Source organism: Triticum aestivum, chromosome 4B (assembly GCF_018294505.1).
Source record: "Triticum aestivum cultivar Chinese Spring chromosome 4B, IWGSC CS RefSeq v2.1, whole genome shotgun sequence".
In the NCBI taxonomy this organism is placed as follows: domain Eukaryota; kingdom Viridiplantae; phylum Streptophyta; class Magnoliopsida; order Poales; family Poaceae; genus Triticum; species Triticum aestivum.
The window spans coordinates 449,469,477-449,489,862 of NC_057804.1; the positions used below are offsets into that span (position 1 = coordinate 449,469,477).

At 49.6% G+C, this 20,386-nt stretch overlaps 1 protein-coding gene across 1 annotated transcript; it reads right to left on the reverse strand.

The window, feature by feature from the left end:
• Nucleotides 1-13,618: 13,618 nt before the first annotated feature.
• Nucleotides 13,619-20,154, reverse strand: LOC123092643 (SH3 domain-containing protein 2). The gene is made up of 10 exons (XM_044514455.1): nucleotides 19,360-20,154; nucleotides 18,830-18,946; nucleotides 17,460-17,529; nucleotides 17,216-17,364; nucleotides 16,772-16,873; nucleotides 16,333-16,530; nucleotides 15,527-15,589; nucleotides 15,216-15,398; nucleotides 14,396-14,470; nucleotides 13,619-14,143 (listed from the first exon to the last, which is right to left on the reverse strand). Exons 1-10 carry the CDS (start codon nucleotides 19,417-19,419, stop codon nucleotides 14,015-14,017), a joined length of 1,146 nt encoding a protein of 381 aa, XP_044370390.1. The 5' UTR covers nucleotides 19,420-20,154; the 3' UTR covers nucleotides 13,619-14,014.
• Nucleotides 20,155-20,386: the final 232 nt, after the last annotated feature.

The window sequence follows — 20,386 nt, forward strand, 5'->3', positions numbered from 1 at the left end:
GAGCCCTCGAGGCCCCTGGCTTGTATTATGATGCTTGTATGACTTATTTATGTTTTTAGAGTTGTGTTGTGATATCTTCCCGTGAGTCCCTAATCTTGATCATACAGGTTTGCGTGCATGATTAGTGTATGATTGAATCGGGGGCTTCACAAGTTGGTATCAAAGCCGACTGCCTGTAGGAATCCCCCTTCCACACTCCTTGGCCGAAGTCGAGTCTAGTCATTACAAAACTTTTACTAACTTGGTTGTGTGCCTTACGGGCCCACGTCGCCATTGGTTGGTATTAGGATCTTTTACTTCTCGACCTTTACTCTGGGGCTCTGAACTCTCTCCTACTCGGGTTAAACGAATTTACTAACTCTAACATTAGGATCTCGTTACCACGTTCACCCCAAAGTTGGATAAGCCATAGTTATTCTGTAGGATAGTATTTTGAATAGTACCCACATTGTCATTTGACTCCATTGAAACATCTTTGTTTTCAGATGGAACCCATGAGGCAGGTCATGCGCCACATGGCGGCCATTGGTGCCTCAGGATCACCTGTTGTGCTAGCTGAGATGATGACCTATCTGGGTTATTGCTGGCACCCTGAGTACACCATCTATGAGGAGTACCGGGACTTTAACCAGGAGCAATACCGTGCCATCGTCCACCTCTACTCTCGGGAGTATGACTCCACTACCGTGCTGCACACCGCTCATGGTGTTGGAGTGACCATCGAGATGGCAGTTCACGATGCTGCCTATGCTGCTCTGACACATCTTCGTGGCTTCGTGGAGAGTATCGGGAGTTGGACACTTCCCCTTTCAGGCACATTGCTATCGCATCCGACGTTGGTGCAGAGGGATACTACACTGCTGCCTACTCCACCGTCACTCGAGAGCCCTTCCACCATCAGAGCCTGGTTCTGCATGCTGATGGGTTGGACCGAGCTAACCGAGCTCTTCGCCACGAGTTGTGCACCACTCGTCAGCACCTTTACAGGGCTCTGACGCTGTCGCACCCCTTTGTTCTATCTAGACAGCTACCGCGTTCTGCAATCTACCTAGCCAGGACCGTGACGCCCGACGGTGCCCATTGGCCAGAGGTGGGAGGCTACTCTCCCGCACTTGGTCCTGTTCTACCACCTGAGCGTCGAGTTCTACACCAGAGTATCCGCGGCCCCCAGGCCGCTGACGTGGACTATCCGTTGCCTCACTACCAGTTGTCAGGCTACGACTACCTCCACAGTACCTCCTGGGACTGATGTAGTCTTGCTTATTAGTATTAGATGCATTCGCCGCGAGCCTGCATGCCGCCTATGATGACTTATTCTATGTACTGAACTCTATGTACTGAACTCTATGTCCGACCCCTTTTGTAAGTTATGCCGACTACTATGTAGTATTTGTCGTGCTCCTTTCATTATGCATGTTCCATCATGAATGATTCTTGTCTATGCAAATTTCTCAATGCTGAACTACCCCTGTTATATATTAGCAGGATGGTTAGGCCAGTTGGTCGTGGTCGTGGCGACAACGCCCCACCACCGCCTGAGTACATGGCTGGTATGGTCCAACAGCTCGAGATGAATTGCCAGTTCATGGAGAATATGATGGCTCAGTTCCCTCGCCCCAATATGAACGAGCAGCCAGCCCAAGTGACTCTGCAGGATTTCATGCGCCTCAACCCCAACCGTGTACCGCAGCTCAACTCAGCCGCTGGATGCTGATGACTGGCTCCATGAGATCACCTATGAGATGGAGTCTGGTGATGTAGCCCCTGCCCGCTATGTCACCTTTGCTTCCTTCTTTCTGAAGGGACCCTCAGCTCAATGGTGGGACAGCCACAGGCGTACTTTGCCAGTTGGGACAATCATCACCTGGCCAGACTTTCAAGCTGCCTTCCATGCCCGCTTCATTCCTCAGGGGATCATGGACATGAAGAAGCGTGAGTTCCGCAACCTCACCCAGGGCAACAAAACTGTGGAAGCTTATCAGCGAGAGTTTCTGGACTTGTCCCGCTATGCTGAAGAAGACATTGCAACTGATGCACGCAGACAGGAGAAGTTCCGTGACGGCCTTCAAGCTGACATCAAGCTCGCACTTCTAGTGCACGACTTTGCCGATTTCGCCACCTTGGTGAACAAGGCTATCAATGTCGAGACTGGTCTATAGGAACACCAGAGCTCTCACAGGCGCAATCGTGACACAGGCTCATCTTCGCACCCGCCCTCGCAGAAGCGTAAGATATGGATCCCAAACAACATGTACCGTCCAAATGCACCTGCCCCAAGGCAGACCTATGTTGCACCTCGTCTGCCTCCTCCACCATCTAGGCAGCCAAGGCTTCCAGCTCCACCACCCCGAGCTCCTGCTCCCACTCCCAATAATGGTCTGTGCTTCAGGTGTGGTCAGCCAGGACACCGTGCTAGGGAATGCAACCAGAACCAGAATCAACTGGCCCTTCCAGCAGCTGGCCGTGGTAACAAGCCCCGCAACAACAATGCCAAGTCTTATGGCCGTGTTCATGCCAACCACGTTGATCTGAACGAAGCTCAAGACCAGCCTGCTACTGTGATGGGTACACTCCTCGTAAATTCAATACCAGCATCCGTTTTATTTGATACAGGAGCATCGCATTCATTCATGTCAGAGGATTTTGCATTCATGCATGGCATTAAAAGCAAAGACATGAACGCTTCACTATTAGTACACACCCCTGCGGGCCAATGTCGAACCTCCATGATTTGCAACAACGTCCCCGTTGAAATCGAAGGACTAGAATTCCTTGTCTCTCCCATCGTACTGAAGTCCTGTAGCATTGATCTCATTCTGGGAATGAATTGGTTAAAAGTGCATACTGCTTCTATAGTTTGCGCCACTAAGACCGTCCATCTGCTACACCCTTCTGATGAAATAATTAGCTACAATGCTCATCTGGTTCAGAATGCCGAGGCCGGGCTTTATGCCTTGAACGCATTGAACGTTGCACCCCTCGAGGGCATTGAAAACATTCCTGTCGTTCGCGAATTCCAAGATGTCTTTCCTGAAGAACTTCCAGGGATTCCCCCTGCTAGAGCTGTCGAATTCATCATTGACTTAAAACCAGGCACCACTCCTATAGCCAAACGACCTTACAAGATGCCGCCACATGAACTCATTGAGCTTAAGGAGGAAATCGACAAATCTCTTCGAAGTGGTTTCATTCGCCCAAGTTGCTCTCCTTGGGGAGCACCTTCTCTCTTTGTCAAGAAGAAGGATGGGACAAACCGATTGGTCCAAGACTACCACCATATTAACCAGGCTACCATTTAGAACAAATATCCTCTTCCTTGGATCAATGATCTATATGATCAACTGGCTGGTTCGTCAGTGTTCTCTAAACTCGACTTGAGGTTGGGTTACCACCAGATCCGTGTTCGTGAAGAAGATATCCCGAAGACCGCGTTTGTGACTCGCTATGGATCATACGAGTACACCGTCATGTCTTTTGGATTAACCAATGCTCCAGCCACCTTCTCTCGTCTGATGAACTATATCTTTATGGAATACCTCGACAAATTTGTCGTGGTTTATCTAGATGATATCCTTGTATATTCCAAGAATGAAGAAGAACATGCTGAACATCTTCGTCTTGTTCTGGAAAAGCTTAGAGAGCATCAACTCTATGCCAAGTTCTCCAAGTGTGAATTCTGGCTTCCCGAAGTAACCTATCTTGGGCATGTCATCTCTAAGGATGGTATTGCCGTCAACCCTGAACGAGTTTAGGCTATTCTCGATTGAACTCCTCTGAAGAATGTCAAGCAAGTCAGAAGTTTTCTTGGACTCGCCAGCTATTGCCATCGATTCGTCGAGAACTTCTCCAAGATCGCTAGACCTTTGACTAACCTGCTTCATAAGGGCGTCAAGTTTGAGTGGACAGAAAAGTGTCAGGGAAAGTTTCCAGGCGCTCAAAGACAAGTTGACCTCTGCCCCAGTGCTTGCTCCTCCAGATACTAAGAAGGACTTCGTCATTTATTGTGATGCTTCACGTCAAGGCCTAGGCGTTGTCCTAATGCAAGAGCGCAAAGTGATTGCTTATGCCTCTCGTCAATTGCGCCCTCACGAAGAGAACTATCCAGTTCACGACCTCGAGCTTGCTGCTATTATCCATGCACTAAAACAGTGGCGACATTACCTTCTCGGTAATCGTTGCGAGATCTTCACCGACCACCAAAGTCTGAAGTATCTGTTTACTCAACCAGATCTGAACCTTCGTCAGCAGAGATGGATGGAGATTGTTACAGATTTTAACCTGGGTATTTCGTATACCCTAGGCAAGGCTAATGTAATGGTTGATGCCTTGAGCCGCAAGTCTTACTGCAACCACCTCCAGGTTCACAAAGTTCAGCCCTCGCTTGTTGAAGAATTCAGAAAGCTGAACCTCCATATTGTTCCTCCTGGTGCACTCGCTCCCCCTCCTCCGGAGTTTCGCAAGATGAACCTCCATGTTGTTTCCCGGGGTTCTCTCAATACCATAGTTGCTAGACCAGATCTTGTGGACACCATCAAATGGATACAGAAATGTGACGATGAAGTCGAGAGGATTAAACATTATCTCGCAGAAGGAAAGCCCTCATTCTTCATTGTTGATGACGCAGGCACCTTATTCTTCAAAGGTCGCCTAGTGGTACCGAGTAAGAGGGAAAACCTGGATCTGACTCCAAGGGTTATGAAAGAAGCTCGTGATACACCTTCGTCTATTCATCCCGGTAGTACCAAGATGTACCAAGACATTCCTCAGAGATTCTGGTGGTCTAATATGAAGCAAGATATTGCTCATTATGTTGCTGAGTGTGACGTTTGTCGTCGTATCAAAGCAGAGCATCAAAGGCCTGCTGGAACTCTGCAACCTATCTCTATTCTTGAATGGAAATGGGACCATGTTGAAATGGACTTCGTCACGGGATTCCCCAAATCGCAGAAAGGTAATGATGCTACTCTTGTCGTAATTGACCGGCTTTCTAAAGTTGCACATTTTCTGGCTGTCAAGGAAATGATCACTGCTAGTCAGCTGGCAAACCTCTACATGTCCAGAATTGTCTCGCTTCATGCTATTCCATTGGTAATCAGTTCAGACCGAGGCAGTTTATTCACCTCAAGATTCTGGGCAAGTTTCCAAGAAGCTATGGGGACTCATCTGTCATTCAGTACCGCATTTCATCCTCAGTCGCAAGGGCAGGTTGAACGCGTCAACCAAGTTCTCGAAGACATGCTTCGAGCTTGTGTTATTTCCTTCGGCAAGAAATGGGAGGAATCTCTCCCGTATGCCGAGTTCTCTTATAATAATAGCTATCAAGCTAGTCTGAAGATGGTCCCCTTCGAAGTGTTATATGGATGAAAGTGCTGAACCCCTCTGAACTAGTCAGAAACTAGGGAACGTCCACTCTTCGGTCCGGATATTATCCAACATGCCGAAGAACAAGTTCGCATAATTCGCGAGAATCTCAAGACTGCTCAGTCACGTCAGAAGAGTCAGTATGACCATCATCATAAGGACATGGTCTATGAACCTGGCGAAAAGGATTATCTTTGAGTCATACCAATGAAGGGTGCTCACCGCTTCGGGATCAAGGGCAAGCTAGCTCCTCGCTATATTGGTCCTTTCACTATTCTGGAAAGGCGTGGAAAAGTGGCATACCAACTGGAGCTTCCGCCCAACCTTTCTCAGGTTCACGATGTGTTCCACGTGTCACAGCTACGACGTTGCTTCAAGGACCCAATCCGAGGAGTGGATCATGAAGTGCTCGAATTGCAACAGGACCTCTCCTATAAAGAGTATCTGGTTTGCATTCTCGACCAAGCTGAACGCCGCACACGTCAGAAGGCGATCAAGTTCCTCAAAGTTCAGTGGTCGCACCATTCCGAAGATGAAGCCACTTGGGAACATGAGGATCGTCTGCGCGAAGAATACCCCGCACTGTTTCCATCTACCTCCTAAATCTCGGGACGAGATTTCTTGTAGTGGAGGAGATTTGTAACGCCCGGATAATTAGGCTACAGTAAAACTCTCCTAATGATGCCATGTCATCTCTGTTACTGTTGCTAATCAAATGTTAGTTCAAAACATTTCAAATTCAAAAATGAATTAGTGACAAACACCCAAAGTTTTCAGAAGTTGAAACAAAAATGTTCGGACAATGCCAAATATGGCATAGGCAATTATGGTGTAGATGACACAATTTTATAAAGTACTTAAATGCCCAAATTAAATAGAACAGAAAAGAAAGCTAAAAAGAAAAGGAAAAAGAAGCAACCCCCCTTCCCCCTGGGCCGATAGGCCCAGCTAGCCAACAGCCAGCCACCCAACCGGCCCAGCCGGCCCAGCTCCCCGCACCGCACCCTCTTCCTGTTCCTCGGTTGCGCGCCGCTACAGGGCGCGGTCGCCACCGGACCCCCTCGCCGGCACCGGGAGGAGATAAGATCGCCAGCGCCCCGCCTCCTCGGGCCCCTCTCCCACTCACCCTGCTCTCCTCCCAGATCTCCGCCTCTCCCTTTCCCCTCAAATCCACCTCGCTCTCCCCCTCATTCCCCACCACGTCCGAACGCCAACATGGAACCGTCATGAAACACGCGGCCTCAGCCATCGCCTCGCCTCGCCTGCGTGTCCATCGTCTCCGCATCGTCCTCCTCGTCGACCGGTGGCCGCAGCTGGAGCTCGGAGGCGCTGCTGCAACGGCCCCCTTCTTCCACATCTCCGGTCGCCGCCGTTCTTCCCCAACTCCGGCGACACCCCCCTGCTGCTACTAAACTACCACGGGCCATCTTGCGTGCCGCACGGTGAGCCCCTCCTCCTGCTCCTCCTCGATGGGCCCCTTGCGCACCATAGCTACCTCGTGCCGTTGTCGTGAGCCCGTCGCCGCGGATCGCCTCGCCGCCGTGGCCATGATCTCCGTCGTGCTCGCGTGAGCACGACATTGTGCTCCTGATGCTCACATGAGCCCAACGCGCACGCGCACACTCCCTCCCGTGCCTCCTAACGCCGTCCCCGTTGAGCGCCCGAACGCGCTGCCGCCTGCGCTCGTCGCCGGCGTGCCTCCGATGACCAAATGGTCACAGGCCAGCGCCCGTTGCGTTCGCCGCCTCGCGTACGACTCGCCTGGCCTCTCCTTTCATTCGCTAACATGATGCGTCGTCGTTTCCTCTCGCGCCCGACTCCGGTCGTCCGCCGATGAGCTCGCCGTGCTCGATTCCGACCACCACTGCCCGCGTAACCACCACCAACCGTCTGTCGTCGTCTTGCCGTTCTAACGCGCCCGACCGCGACCAAAATGGTGCCCTGTGGGCGATTTCCGACGATGCCCAAGGACGCGCAGCCGCGAACGAGCTCGCCGGCATGATTCCGACGAGTCGCCGGCCGTTGCTGAGCTGGCCTGGCGCGTGGCCCCCCTTGTGTCACTGACGGGTGGGCCCCGTTGAACCCTTGACTCGGTCAACAGCTGACTGGGCCGCCCCTATCTCACTGACCTACAGGCCCCACCTCAATAAACAAAATAAATAAAAATAATAATTAGTAAATTAAATAGTTTAGCTAACTAAAACCCTAATCTCTCACTAACTACTGCCTCCCACTCGCTAATTAGGTTAGTTAGGTTAAAATAACTCTGTTAGTTAGCACTGTCACTGACATGTGGGTCCCAATGGACCCACCTGTCTGGTTTGACTAGTCAACCGCACTGTTGACTGCTGACATCACACCTACGTCATGCTGACGTCATCCCATACTGTTCTGGATAATGTTGGATTTAAATAATTAATTAAAATCAACAAATGATTAAAACTTTAGAAAATCATATAAAATAATCCGTAACTCGGATGAAAATACTTTCTACATGAAAGTTGATCAGAACGACGAGACGAATCCGGATATGCAGCCCGTTCGTCCGCCACACATCCCTAACATATCGAACACGCAACTTTCCCCCTCCGGATCACCTGTCCGAAAACGCGAAACACCGGGGATACTTTCCCGGATGTTTCCCCCTTTCGCCGGTATCACCTACTACCACGCTAGGGCACACCTAACACCGCCCATTGTCATGTCATGCATCGTCATGCTTATGTTTGCATTGTATTTAATGTTTCTTCCCCCTCTTCTCTCTGGTAGACTACGAGACCGACGTTGCTGCTGCCCAGTTCGACTACGGAGTTGACGACCCCTCCTTCTTGCCAGAGCAACCAGGCAAGCCCCCCCCCCCTTGATCACCAGATATCGCCTATTCTCCTCTATACCGCTTGCATTAGAGTAGCGTAGCATGTTACTGCTTTCCGTTAATCCTATTCTGATGCATAGCCTGACATTGTTGCTACATCTGTTGATACCTTACCTGCAATCCTAAATACTTAGTATAGGATGCTAGTTTATCATCTTTGGCCCTACATTCTTGTCGGTCTGCCTTGCTATACTATCGGGTCGTGATCACTTGGGAGGTGATCACGGGTATATACTATACATATATACTTACTACAGATGGTCACTAAAGTCGGGTCGGCTCGAAGAGTACCCGCGAGTGATTCACGGATTGGGGACTGAACGGACCTTTGTCCCGACGGCCCTCTGTGTGGATCTTTGTGGCAGAGCGACAGGGTAGGTTGAGACCACCTAGGCGAGACGTGGGCCTGGCCCTGGTCGGCGTTCGCGGTTGCTTCATAATAACACGCTTAACGAGATCTTGGTATTTGATCTGAGTCTGGCCACTGGCCTATACGCACTAACTAACTACGCGGGAAAGATATGGGAACTCGACTTCGTGGTATCAGTCGAAGCCTTCTTGACGTCAGCGACGGAGCGGCGCGCGCCGGATTGGACTGGAATGCCTGCTCTTGTATTAGGGAGGCTAGGTCTGCTTTCAGCCGCCCTCGCAACGTGCATGTGTGCAATGGGCGATGGGCCCAGACCCCTACGCGCATAGGATTTAGACCGGCGTGCTGACCTCTCTGTTATGCCTAGGTGGGGTTGCGACGTGTTGAGCTTCCGAGGCCGGGCATGACCCAGGAAAGTGTGTCCGGCCAAATGGGATCGAGCGTGTTGGGTTATGTGGTGCACCCCTGCAGGGAAGTTTATCTATTCGAATAGCCGTGTCCCTCGGTAAAAGGACGACCCGGAGTTGTACCTTGACCTTATGACAAATAGAACTGAATACTTAATAAAGCACACCAGAAAAGTTCCACAAACAACCCGGTGATCGCTTTTCCACAGGGCGACGAGGGGAGGATCGCCGGGTAGGAGTATGCTATACGATGCTACTTGGAGGACTTCAATCTACTCTCTTCTACTTGCTGCAAGACGGAGGCTGCCAGAAGCGTAGTCTTCGATAAGACTAGCTATCCCCCTCTTATTTTGGCATTATGTAGTTCAGTCCACTGATATGGCCTCCTTACACATATACCCATGCATATGTAGTGTAGCTCCTTGCTTGCGAGTACTTTGGATGAGTACTCACGGTTGCTTTGCTCCCTCTTTTCCCTCGTTTTCCTCTTCTTCTCGGATGCTGCAACCATACGTTGGAGCCCAGGAGCCAGACGCCACCGTCGACGACGACTCTTACTGCACTGGAGGTGCCTACTACTACGTGCAGGCCGCTGACGACGACCAGGAGTAGTTTAGGAGGATCCCAGGCAGGAGGCCTGCGCCTCTTTCGATCTGTATCCCAGTTTATGCTAGCCTTCTTAAGGCAAACTTGTTTAACTTATGTCTGTACTCAGATATTGTTGCTTCCGCCAACTCGTCTATGATAGAGCAGTTGTATTCGAGCCCTCGAGGCCCCTGGCTTGTATTATGATGCTTGTATGACTTATTTATGGTTTTAGAGTTGTGTTGTGATATCTTCCCGTGAGTCCCTGATCTTGATCATACACATTTGCGTGCATGATTAGTGTACGATTGAATCGGGGGTGTCACAGCGAACATGCCGTTAACGGGCTTTCCGTGGGCCAGGCCGCTACCTTTTAACCAAGTCAAACGGGCCGGCCTTTTCACCGGAATGGGCCTCTGTTGGGTCGTGCCACGTGTCGATGTATCATAGGCACCTTCGGTCCAATGAGTGGATGGCATCTGTCCCAACGATGAGCCGACACGTGGTTCCTCTGGCTAATGAGAATTTTACACGTGGAAAATCCCCATTGGTTTAGGCTGTTAACGGGTTATCGGATCCAAACCAGAACCCGATAGCTTAACGGCGACTCATTATGGTGGATGCCACGTGTCGGTCGCCCTTGATGAAATCACTTCTATGACGCGCGATTTATCGTCATGGAAGTGGACACTTCGGTGATGATAATTTTGGTATTGTCATTGAACACTTCTACGACAGCACAGGTATGACTATCTTGATTCTGTCATAAAATCGTCATGGACGTACATGCATGACAGAAAATGTGAACTACTGTGACAAACACGTACCATCACGAAAGTGTATTTTTTGTAGTGGTAGGTCAGCTCAAACGTTTGAGCTGGATTTACCTGACTTTTTTCTGTCCAGACGGTGACCGGTAGCTCACCTCGGATGGTTGGGGCGTATATTGGGGAGCTTTTACAGATAGACGTAGAAATTTTAGAGAAACTCCAATGCACATACCCATTTCGTCTGTTGCCGTCCATTTGGGTCACCGCGGACAAATGTGCTGGCCCAACACGCCAACCCATTCCCAAAACGTGTCAGCTTCGCGTCCGCGCGGACCCATTTACAGCCCAAATTTGCGGCTGAAATGCGTCAGCACAGACACAAAGCAGACGCGTCGTGCATCCGCTCGGTGTCCGCCGCGTCCCCACCTGGCGGTCGTCCAACTACCACGATCGTCTTTATTAATGACGACCACCGACCTCGGGCCCACGCATCAGCGATGGCGGTCGGCCTTTTTTAATCCAAGCATGGGGGGGTCCTCATCCGCTTCCAGACGCCCCCGTCCCCATCTCGCCACCCAGTGCTCCCCCGTCGGCGACAAACCCTAGCCACCCATTCACCCTCCTCCCCCTTCCTCCACTGGCATCTGCTGGCCGGTCGCTGCAGCGTATCAACATCCCAGTGCACCAGACGAGGTGGTATTGGGAGCACCGCATCCCCCTCCCATATCCCCATGTGACGATGCCACACGACTGGCACTTGGATCCGGAGAGGATCCCGGTGCCGGCCATGCCGCGGTCGGCGAGGGCGCACGCGAAGGAGGTGCGGCGCCGGCAGCAGCTGCTGACACTGGAGCAGCGTCGCGACCCCACCTACGCGTTCGACTCTCCCGCTTGGAGCGGTGGTTCGCCTTCGAGCATGAGGAGGCCAGGAGGCGCGGCGTCCATGATGTGCGTCATGGCTCCTCGCTGTCGCCCCTCGTCATGCGTGACGAGGACCAGGAGGCGGAGGCCACCTACCAGGCAGTGTTGGCGGCTGCCGTCTGTGAGAGCGAGAAGGAGGAGCGGCGCAAGGAGGAGGAAGAGGAGACGTACCAAGCGCGCATGGCGGAAGCCATGGCGCTCTCCACAGCCGGCGACTGCGTCGTGCCGCCGTTGAGGCCGCCGTCCCTCCTCAAGGCCGAGCCGGCGCCGACACCCATTGAGCGCTACTCATGAACCGGGGTGGTGCGTGACTGGGTCAGCGCACCATCGATCTGGTGCGGAACGACGCAAGAGTAGGAACAGGCCTACCTCGAGCACTAGCGGCAGCGGAGGCTAGCAGAGGACTGCCGCGAGGGCAAGCATCTCGAGGCGCTGGAGCGCGCCGCGAGGCGGAGGAGGAGCACCATGCCTGCGGTAGGGCAGCCCCGCCGGTGGACAACGTCACAGCAGCCTAGGAGACGGCGTTCCCCTGGGCTGGCCCTGCGCCGACGCTCATCGACCTTACCGGCCCCGACGACGACGACGAGGACGCCTAGGGCAGCGCGCCTTCTCCTCGTTTTCAGTTTTATTTATGTTAATTAAATATAAAAGTGGACTCGTGGACTCTCGCCGGCCTTTGTAGCCGGCATTAATATTTAATTAATGCTTTTTATTTTTAAAATGTTTGCCTTCTTTACTAAAAAAATGGATCGGACCACTGTTGGGCGCAAGCGCCGACCCAAACGCGAAAGCGGACATGGGTATCCGCCGAGCCGACCCAAATGGATAAACAGCGGACAAAATCGCCGTCTGTTTGAATTGCCCGGTTGGAGTTGCTCTTAGTGATTAAGGGCATGTTTGGTTTGCAGCCTAAGGTTGCCACGCCTAAGCTTAGGCATGCCACAATATCTTAGGCATGTGTTTGGTTCATTGTCACACTTGTGGATTGCCACACTTTTCTAGCTACATGATCCACATGTCATAGACTCAATTTCTTGTCAAATCTTGCCACACTAGTGGTGGCCATTTTGTTAGCCATATTTTTTATGACAGACACACTTCGCCTAAGCTTAGTTGTGACAAAGTTAGTCATGAACCAAACAAACCCTAACCTCCGAGGAGGTCCTTTGGTGGATCCGGCGCTCAGGCCGACGAGGCGCCAGAGGTTGCTGAGCTGTGGTGTCTCATAGCCGATGTCCTCTCTTGTGATCCGATGTGACCCTTTCACCCACGCCGTCCGCGGTCCGCCTGCCAAAGCCAGCCGCCAGTTTTTACCCTGCCTCATCCGACCCAGTCTAGTAAAAAACATGTCTCAACAAAGGGCAATGCCTGATGACACTGGACTCCCTCTCTCACTCTCTCTCGTGGGGTTGTGGCAAAGTACCAGCGGCTCGTAAATGCGCGGGTCCATGGAGTACTTTCACCAAAAATAAACGTTTTGTACCAGAGTGCTTGTCGCTAGGAAAACCGAGCACAAAAGGCTGAGTGAGGCCTTGGCTAGCTAGATTCCTGTAATCCGACGTCCCTTTCCGGCGCCAGTGAACGCCAACCGCGCTCTGGCTCTGCTAGGGTTCGGTGGCCAATAGTTAGCGAGAAGCGATTCTCCTAGGGCGATCCATCATCCATGACTTTTGTGCGCGGCTGCTGGATCGGAAATGGAAACGGCAGCGACGAACGAGGAGAGGCGAGCAGGAGCACGCCGTCATAACTGCCGGAGGCCCCAGCGGCCTGGGAAGATCGGTGAGCTAGGAGCCAATCAATCAATCCATCCGTGGACACCACAAACGGCCACTTGCGCTTTCAACCATGTCGCCAGCACTATCGGTCTCTTCCTCGCTGAGTTTAGTTTTTTTTTCCCTTCAACTCGTGATGAAACGGTGGCTGAGGCTGCGAGCTTTCCGAGCTCCATGTGCGTGCAGGCGCAAGAAATAGCCATGCGATGGTGGCCTAGAGTAGAGCTACGCACTGGCCGGACCAGCAGCAAAAGAGATGGATAAAAAGCATGGGAGGGAGGGCCAATAAATTCAGAGCCCAAGGAAACTGTCTCTGTTGCAGCCGGTGAGCCGGTGAGGAAAAAGAAAGCAAGTGTTCCTGTTGCAGTTAAGAGGTTCATCGGACTTGGAGAGAGCTGGATCGAAGAAGAATCCAACCAACGTCCAACCCTGTTTTGCCCAATCGGATATACCGGATGGGCCAATTGCGTCGGTTTCGTTTACTATTTTGATTGACAAGAATAGCAAAAGGGAATCTCCTCTAAAGAAAAAGCAAAAGGAAATCTCGATCCAGCAGAGAAAAAAGAATAAGCCTTCAGAAACAAAGTTACAGAGAGAAACAAGAGTGGTGATAATATCCATCACTGTTCTGAACCCGATAATACTAGTTCGGCAGGAAGCACGCTTTCCGCATAACAGGGGGAAGGATGCAGCATCCCGTACGTGGCCAATAGCTCTATACATACTCACATTGTTGTGGGAGAAAGAAAAAGAAGAACAGAAGAGAAGATCCTAAAGGCAAAACACTACTACTATGTTCTTTACATAAGCAGCACAAAGAATCTGCACAGAAAGGTATAAGAAAGTTCTACAAAATGCTAGGCAGTCCTGAGCAAGTACCTCATATCATGTACAGGGGAGAAAGCAGGACGATGAACAGCAGTGGAGCCATTTAGTACAAGAAGAAAGAGGGGTCACGCAGTCAGACGTCCAGGCTCTATCACCTTGCTTGCCGGGGCCTTGTCCCTCTGCTCTACGTACGCAGATGGGAACCAGCCTGCCTTTCCTTTGCATTCCCCTTCCGACCACCCGTTTGGAGACACCTGTCGAGACAGACACGCAAAGATTGCTTGCTTAGCACTGCCGGACCCATGTGTTCCTTCTCTCTTCTTATAAATGGATAGTTATGCGTTCCCTTGCATCTCATCATGTTCATGCAGCAGCAGTTACCCAACTTACTGCGGTATGAGTTAAGGTGTGGTTCACTACTTCAGAAATTTGGCCATGAGGTGTAACATGAATAATAGATGGATGAAATCTACAACAGTGAATGCTGATGTGCAAACCGAGTGTACCTGGCGGACCACAACAAAATCGCCCACGGAGATACTGAGCTCACCATCAGCCTGACCATCAAACGGATGGATTACCTGCACGACAAGGAAGTCATCAAGTGTTCAGCTTCTGGAGTGATGAAATGCTATGTTCAGTACAGCAATTGTGCTGCAGTTGCTAAAATTACTCTACAACTAATCTTCCCAAATACCCCTTGCCATCCTTTTATTGCATATATTTGTTGTTTGTGTGTGGATTAACCCACATGGAATTTCCACTCCAGCATTTTTATGTGGTATTACTATATTTAGCAGGTGTGAAAAAAGAATAACATGAAATGCAAGGTAGGCGAGGAGCTTTGTTGAAAGAATGGCAGCACGGAATATTCATCGATCATATTAAGCACTGTTTAAGCTGCAGTTTTGATTCAACAAGATGGAGGCTCACATGATTTTGGATAATCATGCTACTAACAGCATATTTTATGGCTTTCTTATGCTACCAAACAATTTAGTTTCTCGATTTCTTTGATTACTGGAGAATCAGATGAACATTTTTTTTATGAATCAATCAAATGAACTTGACATCATAAAAATCAGCCATGAGAAAGCAAATGTTTATAATCTACTTATAAATAAATATATGGAGCAGTTCCAGAGATAGCTTTCTGGGGCTTCCAAAAAACCTACCATCAGTCTCTCTAAAATAGCTAATGCCAGTACGGAACTAAGGTCTAACATGATATAGAGTACAAAACAATAATACAACAGAGTGAAGAACAGTAGAGATGACACACTACAAACTGATCTGCCAAATACGTGGTGCAAAAGGCGTACGTACCTCCCCAACATAATGCACTTCCTGGCCATTCCTTGTAGGCTCGCTAGTTTCAGTTAATGCTGGATCTTCTGATATGCTATTTGAGTGCACATGTGTCGGTGATACTTTAGGCTCCGATGATGGATCTGATGATGGCACATCATCATTGTTATCTGACTCTTCATGGGGTCTTGCATTGAGTATCTGTGCAAATCAGCAGAAAAATGGCAATAACCTTCAGCAGAAAATACTCACATCTATTTTCAACGTTTAGGGCATTAAAAATGCACAATACAGGTCAAATAATCCATTATTTAGAAATAACTATGCACCTCATCATGAAGTTTGTTCAGAATATCAGCAACGTTCTGATGGTAAGTTCTCTCGGCATCAACCTGCAAGTGGGGAACACCATAACGCCCATTAATGTTTAATGCTCAATCCTGTTCAATCAAAGTTATCGAATTTCACATAGGGTACGTGAGGCGTATGCATATTTGGTTGGAGCTCATGAGTGTCAAATCCAGGAGTGGGGAACTCAGGGGCAAGTGAAAAAAAAAAACATACCCATGTTCAATATCTAAATCACACATATCACCAATCACATCAAACGGACAGAAAATCCAAACTATGTATTAAAAGGACACCTGGTAATTAGAAGATATATTTTAATTTCCAGGAAACTTTCAAGGGGATTGGGCCAAACTATAAGAATTGTTTAGATGCCAAAACTTACATGACACTGTGTTTTACTTCTAATCAGTAAGTACAGTTTTGGTAAAAAAATACTCCCTCTGTATCAAAATATAAGACGTTTTTTGTTCTAGATTTAGACGAAAAAACGTCTTATATTTTGATAAGGAAGGAGTAGATCAATAACTAGGCACCCGCACATCGGGGTTGAGAACAAAAGCAATATACCCATATGACCACACGCGCACATGCACACAGGCAGAACAGAATAAAAAGTTAAGTCATTGAAATGAAGTTCTATCCTAGAAATGAAGTTTCTAATCAACAAAACCAAAAGGCAATTTATGACCATTCTGTTTATAGCACAAGTGGCCATACTATACCACAGGAATCTCAACCGTCAACAAAAGTACATATTCTGAGATAACAGTGAGGCGTACCATACCATTGCAAGAAGACGGTCAAAGGTAATCTGTTGCTGCTGAGCCTCTACAGCCTCCATAGCTGCCGTTGCTTCTTTTCCTAATGCTGCCAGCGTAGTTCGGAGCTCTGATAATTTCGACTCTGCATGTTGCAGTTTCACCGAATCTGTATTACCACTACTCTCCTTGGACTTCAGTTGCCTTCTAACCACATCAGCTATCTAATAAGAGAAACATTGTCTTTTTAGTATCAGGCAGGGATCTCTGAAGTAGTTACAGTACTAGGCGAGTAGCTCTGTGATCAGCTGACCACACAGATTTTTCCAAATGCCACTTTGTTTTGCTATAATTTCTAGTTTTATGTATTAGTCCATGGAAGCTAAAGGAGTGAAATCACAGGTACTAACTCCTGGCATAACCACTGCTCTGGAGAAGATAATTTTTCATCTGCTATTCATTTACCTGAGACTCCATATCTTGTCTGATCCGTTGATAGCGATAAGTTAACAAGCGAGCATCTTCAAGAGGAGCACTCATTATCATTTCTCGAAGAGGCTCAAAAACCTGTGGGTAGGAAAAACCAAATGGTTAAACAGTAGCAATACAGCTCAATCAGAAAATGTGATGTCATCAGTTAGATGTATTCATAAAGAAGTTATATGTGCATTTTAGAATGCAGAAATCATCATATCACATTTGGCATTCACTACTTGCTTTGATACTATTTTGTAAATTTCAACAGAATAAACCACATCTAGCTTCGGATGACATTCCGCTCAAGGGTAAAAAGGAAAATATATCACAACCTAGATGTTTCAGACTAATAAACATAACGCCATGAAGGCAACATTTGTGATGTTGAGAAACTTATGAAATAGTGAAACTGAGGATGGGAATAGCCATCACCTGCTCTCCAAGAACTCTAAGAAGTTTCTCCCGCTCTATCTCCATTTGGCTGTGGGATTTACCAAACTCAACTGAAGCCTTTCCAAGAACAAAACCAAGATTTTGATTGTTGTTTCCATATTTGCAACAATCCTCAGCTAGCTTTTTCACTACAGGAAGAAACATTATAGCTTGACAACATCTCAAAATAGAAGCATATGCACATACAACAACAACAACAACAACAAAAATAATGTGAAGTTACCTATCTCCATCTGTTTGGTGCTAACAGCAACAAAACCCTCCAGTCCTCGTACAATGGTTCGTTGGAAATGCTACAAAATGAGACACAATCAATTCACTTTACAATCGGCTAGACTAGTTATCTGTGAGTCCTTTTACAGTACATTAAGTTATTCTATGCCGTTTATTTTTATGATGCAACGGCTAAGATATAATAACAATACTACACTAGAATTCTTGTAGTATATTCAGGCATGGAGGGCACTTTGGGCAGTCCAGCATCCAGCTTCTGCTGGTAATCCACGAGCTGGGCGACGGCTGGAGGGATGCCGCCGGAGCTGCCGTTCGTGCTGTTGGTGGAGTGGTGGTGGGCTCGCATCGGGTTGGGGATGAATCATAGTGGGTGCGGGGTACGCGGGTCTGGGCGCGAGAGCATGCTGCTCTCCATCGCCTGGCCGCCAAGCACACCGTCATTGCCTTCCGTTGAGTTCGACGTCCACGCTTGTTTAGGCTTGGATTTGGAATTGGCGTCGAGCGAAACAGTTTTTTGTGGAACTTGGAAGTAGTAATTATATGGTTGGATCAGGACATGGATTGAATGTGTCATACACACTGTTTCTCTCTGAAGTTACAAAACAGTAGTGGAACTGATTCATTTGTGTCCCAAATTCGCTATGTAATACTCCCTCCGTCCCAAAATTCTTGTCTTAGATTTGTCTAGATACGGATGTATCTAATACTAAAACGTGACTTGATACATCCGTATTTAGACAAATGTAAGACAAGAATTTTGGGGCGGAGGGAGTATGTGATGCCGTTATGTTATAGCATGTAAGCTCTTTGTGGTAGCCTACATGTAACATGCATCATCCAGCTACTGCTAAGATCAATGACCAGACTAGTGCTAAAGTTTTGCATGGGCTCTTGGATTCCATGCTTCATCATTGTTGGTGTTGAAAAGGGAGACGAGAGCAGCGATTGGCGGCATCGCCCTCCTCATCGACCTTCCATGCAGCAGCATCTCACCTGACAGCGGTGGCGCAAGGGAGGAGCGGGCGTACAGCTGCGCTCGTCACGTGTGGCGGCGATCGTCACATATGGCGGAGCTATATTGGGATCGTTCGCAGGGAGGCGAGGTCATGTGGTTGTGATCAGTTGATTTTCCTGTTCCTTCTGGATTAATTGGAGGCATTGAATCGATCGGGCGAGAGCCGAACCCAAAGCTGAGAATATTAGCCTAGTCGGAAATTACCAAGCTATCCTCAAGCTGAGCTTTTAGGCGAACCATATCAATCGTTGGATTAACTTAATACTACACCTAAATCTCAGTAGTACGATGTACCGTAAATAATCTCTTATCTATCACATGTAACAAACTGAAGGAAGACATACTTTAGCTGCTCTTGTGGTATTATAAAGCTTCTGGAGATTCTGGTGGCACTCAAGTTCAGCTTCATCAACAAGCGAAGTGTCTTGATTATGGCGTGCGCTGAACGTCTTGCGAACCGCCTGCAAAGTAAATGTAACTCTCTCAAGAATGAAACAGGCAAAGAAGCATGTCATATGATGCTCGAACCCATCTATTCTATTGGATTGGACCAAGCAAAATTAGGCTCAGCTTCCGAATAAGTGGGTATCCACAGTCAAACGTGCAAGAAATGAGTAGGTCCATATTAGTGTCAGAAACCTAAAGAATAGATATGCAATTCACTCGTTCCCTTCCAATGGCTGCTGTTCTGTTCTGTTCTCCCGATACAGTGGTCACTACCCATAACCTCAAAATTCTCAAACTAACTCTGTGTGGAATTGACTGGGGGAGCAATAGCCGGGGGAAGAACCACGCCTGTACTTCCGGCGAAATTCCGGCCACACGGTGATCGGCGGGAGGCTGAATTTGTGGAATTTGGGAGGGGAACCCGTACCTGCTGCTGCTTGGCGACGTGCTCCCGGAGCTTGCTGGCCTGCTTCTTGAGCGCCTCCATCCGCGCCGGCCGACAGGATCGATCAAAAGCGAACGGCGCCTCTCCGGCGGTAGATAGGATTTGGGGCCGCCGCAAGCCACGAAATAACGAACCCCGGAGGGGGAAAGCAGGGTGGAGCACTCTCCTGACTGCTAAACGACACGACGCGAAGCGCTAGAAGGGGAGGGGAGGCGGCGGCTGCTAGGATGAGCAGCAGCAGCGCGGCGCTAGGAGGGAGGGAGCAGCAGTAGAGCAACCGCCCCTCGCCTCTCCGCGGTTTGTTGGGTTGCTGTGGTGGCGGTGACGGTGGTGGTGGTGGTGGTGGGGTTGGTGCGGAAGCGGAAGCGGAAGGCAGTCGCTGCTGCCGTGGTGTAAGGTAAGTAACTGCCTGGCAACCTCAACCGAGGCGAGCGCGAGGCGGGAGGTCAAAACCGCCCGCCGCGGCGGCGGGCACGGAGCGCGCCGGCCGACGACGGTGACGACTGCCGACCAAACTGTAGAGCGAACAGCTAAGCTGGACCGTAGAAATGGGGGGTGTTCCGGTTTCCAGAGAAAGCGAGAACGATGGACGTGTGACGGGATTGTGAGTCGAGCCGCGCGTTAGTCCCACGCCATTGGGGGTGCGCCGTGCCGTGCGCGTGGGAGGTGGGACTGACTGGGGGTGCGCGCGTAGAGAGCGACCTGACGCGACGGGGAGCGTAGGGGCGAATGAACTGAAAGTGGCGGAGGCGTGGACTTGGTGCCTGCCGGTGGCACGAGCGGCGGCCATCCTCGCCGCGGCCCGCAGCTTATCTAATCTGCAACGGACAAAATCTTTGCATTTTGTTCTACTCGCCGTCGCCAGCCATCGTGCTCGTTGTTTGTTTAAGACGCCGGCCATTCCGCTGACGACACCGCCAGGGATGAAATGGTGCTGGTGGCCGGCTTTTGACTGCTGCCAGCCAAGCGCTCTTGTGCTCGGTCGCTCTCGCGTCGGCGTAGGCGCGTG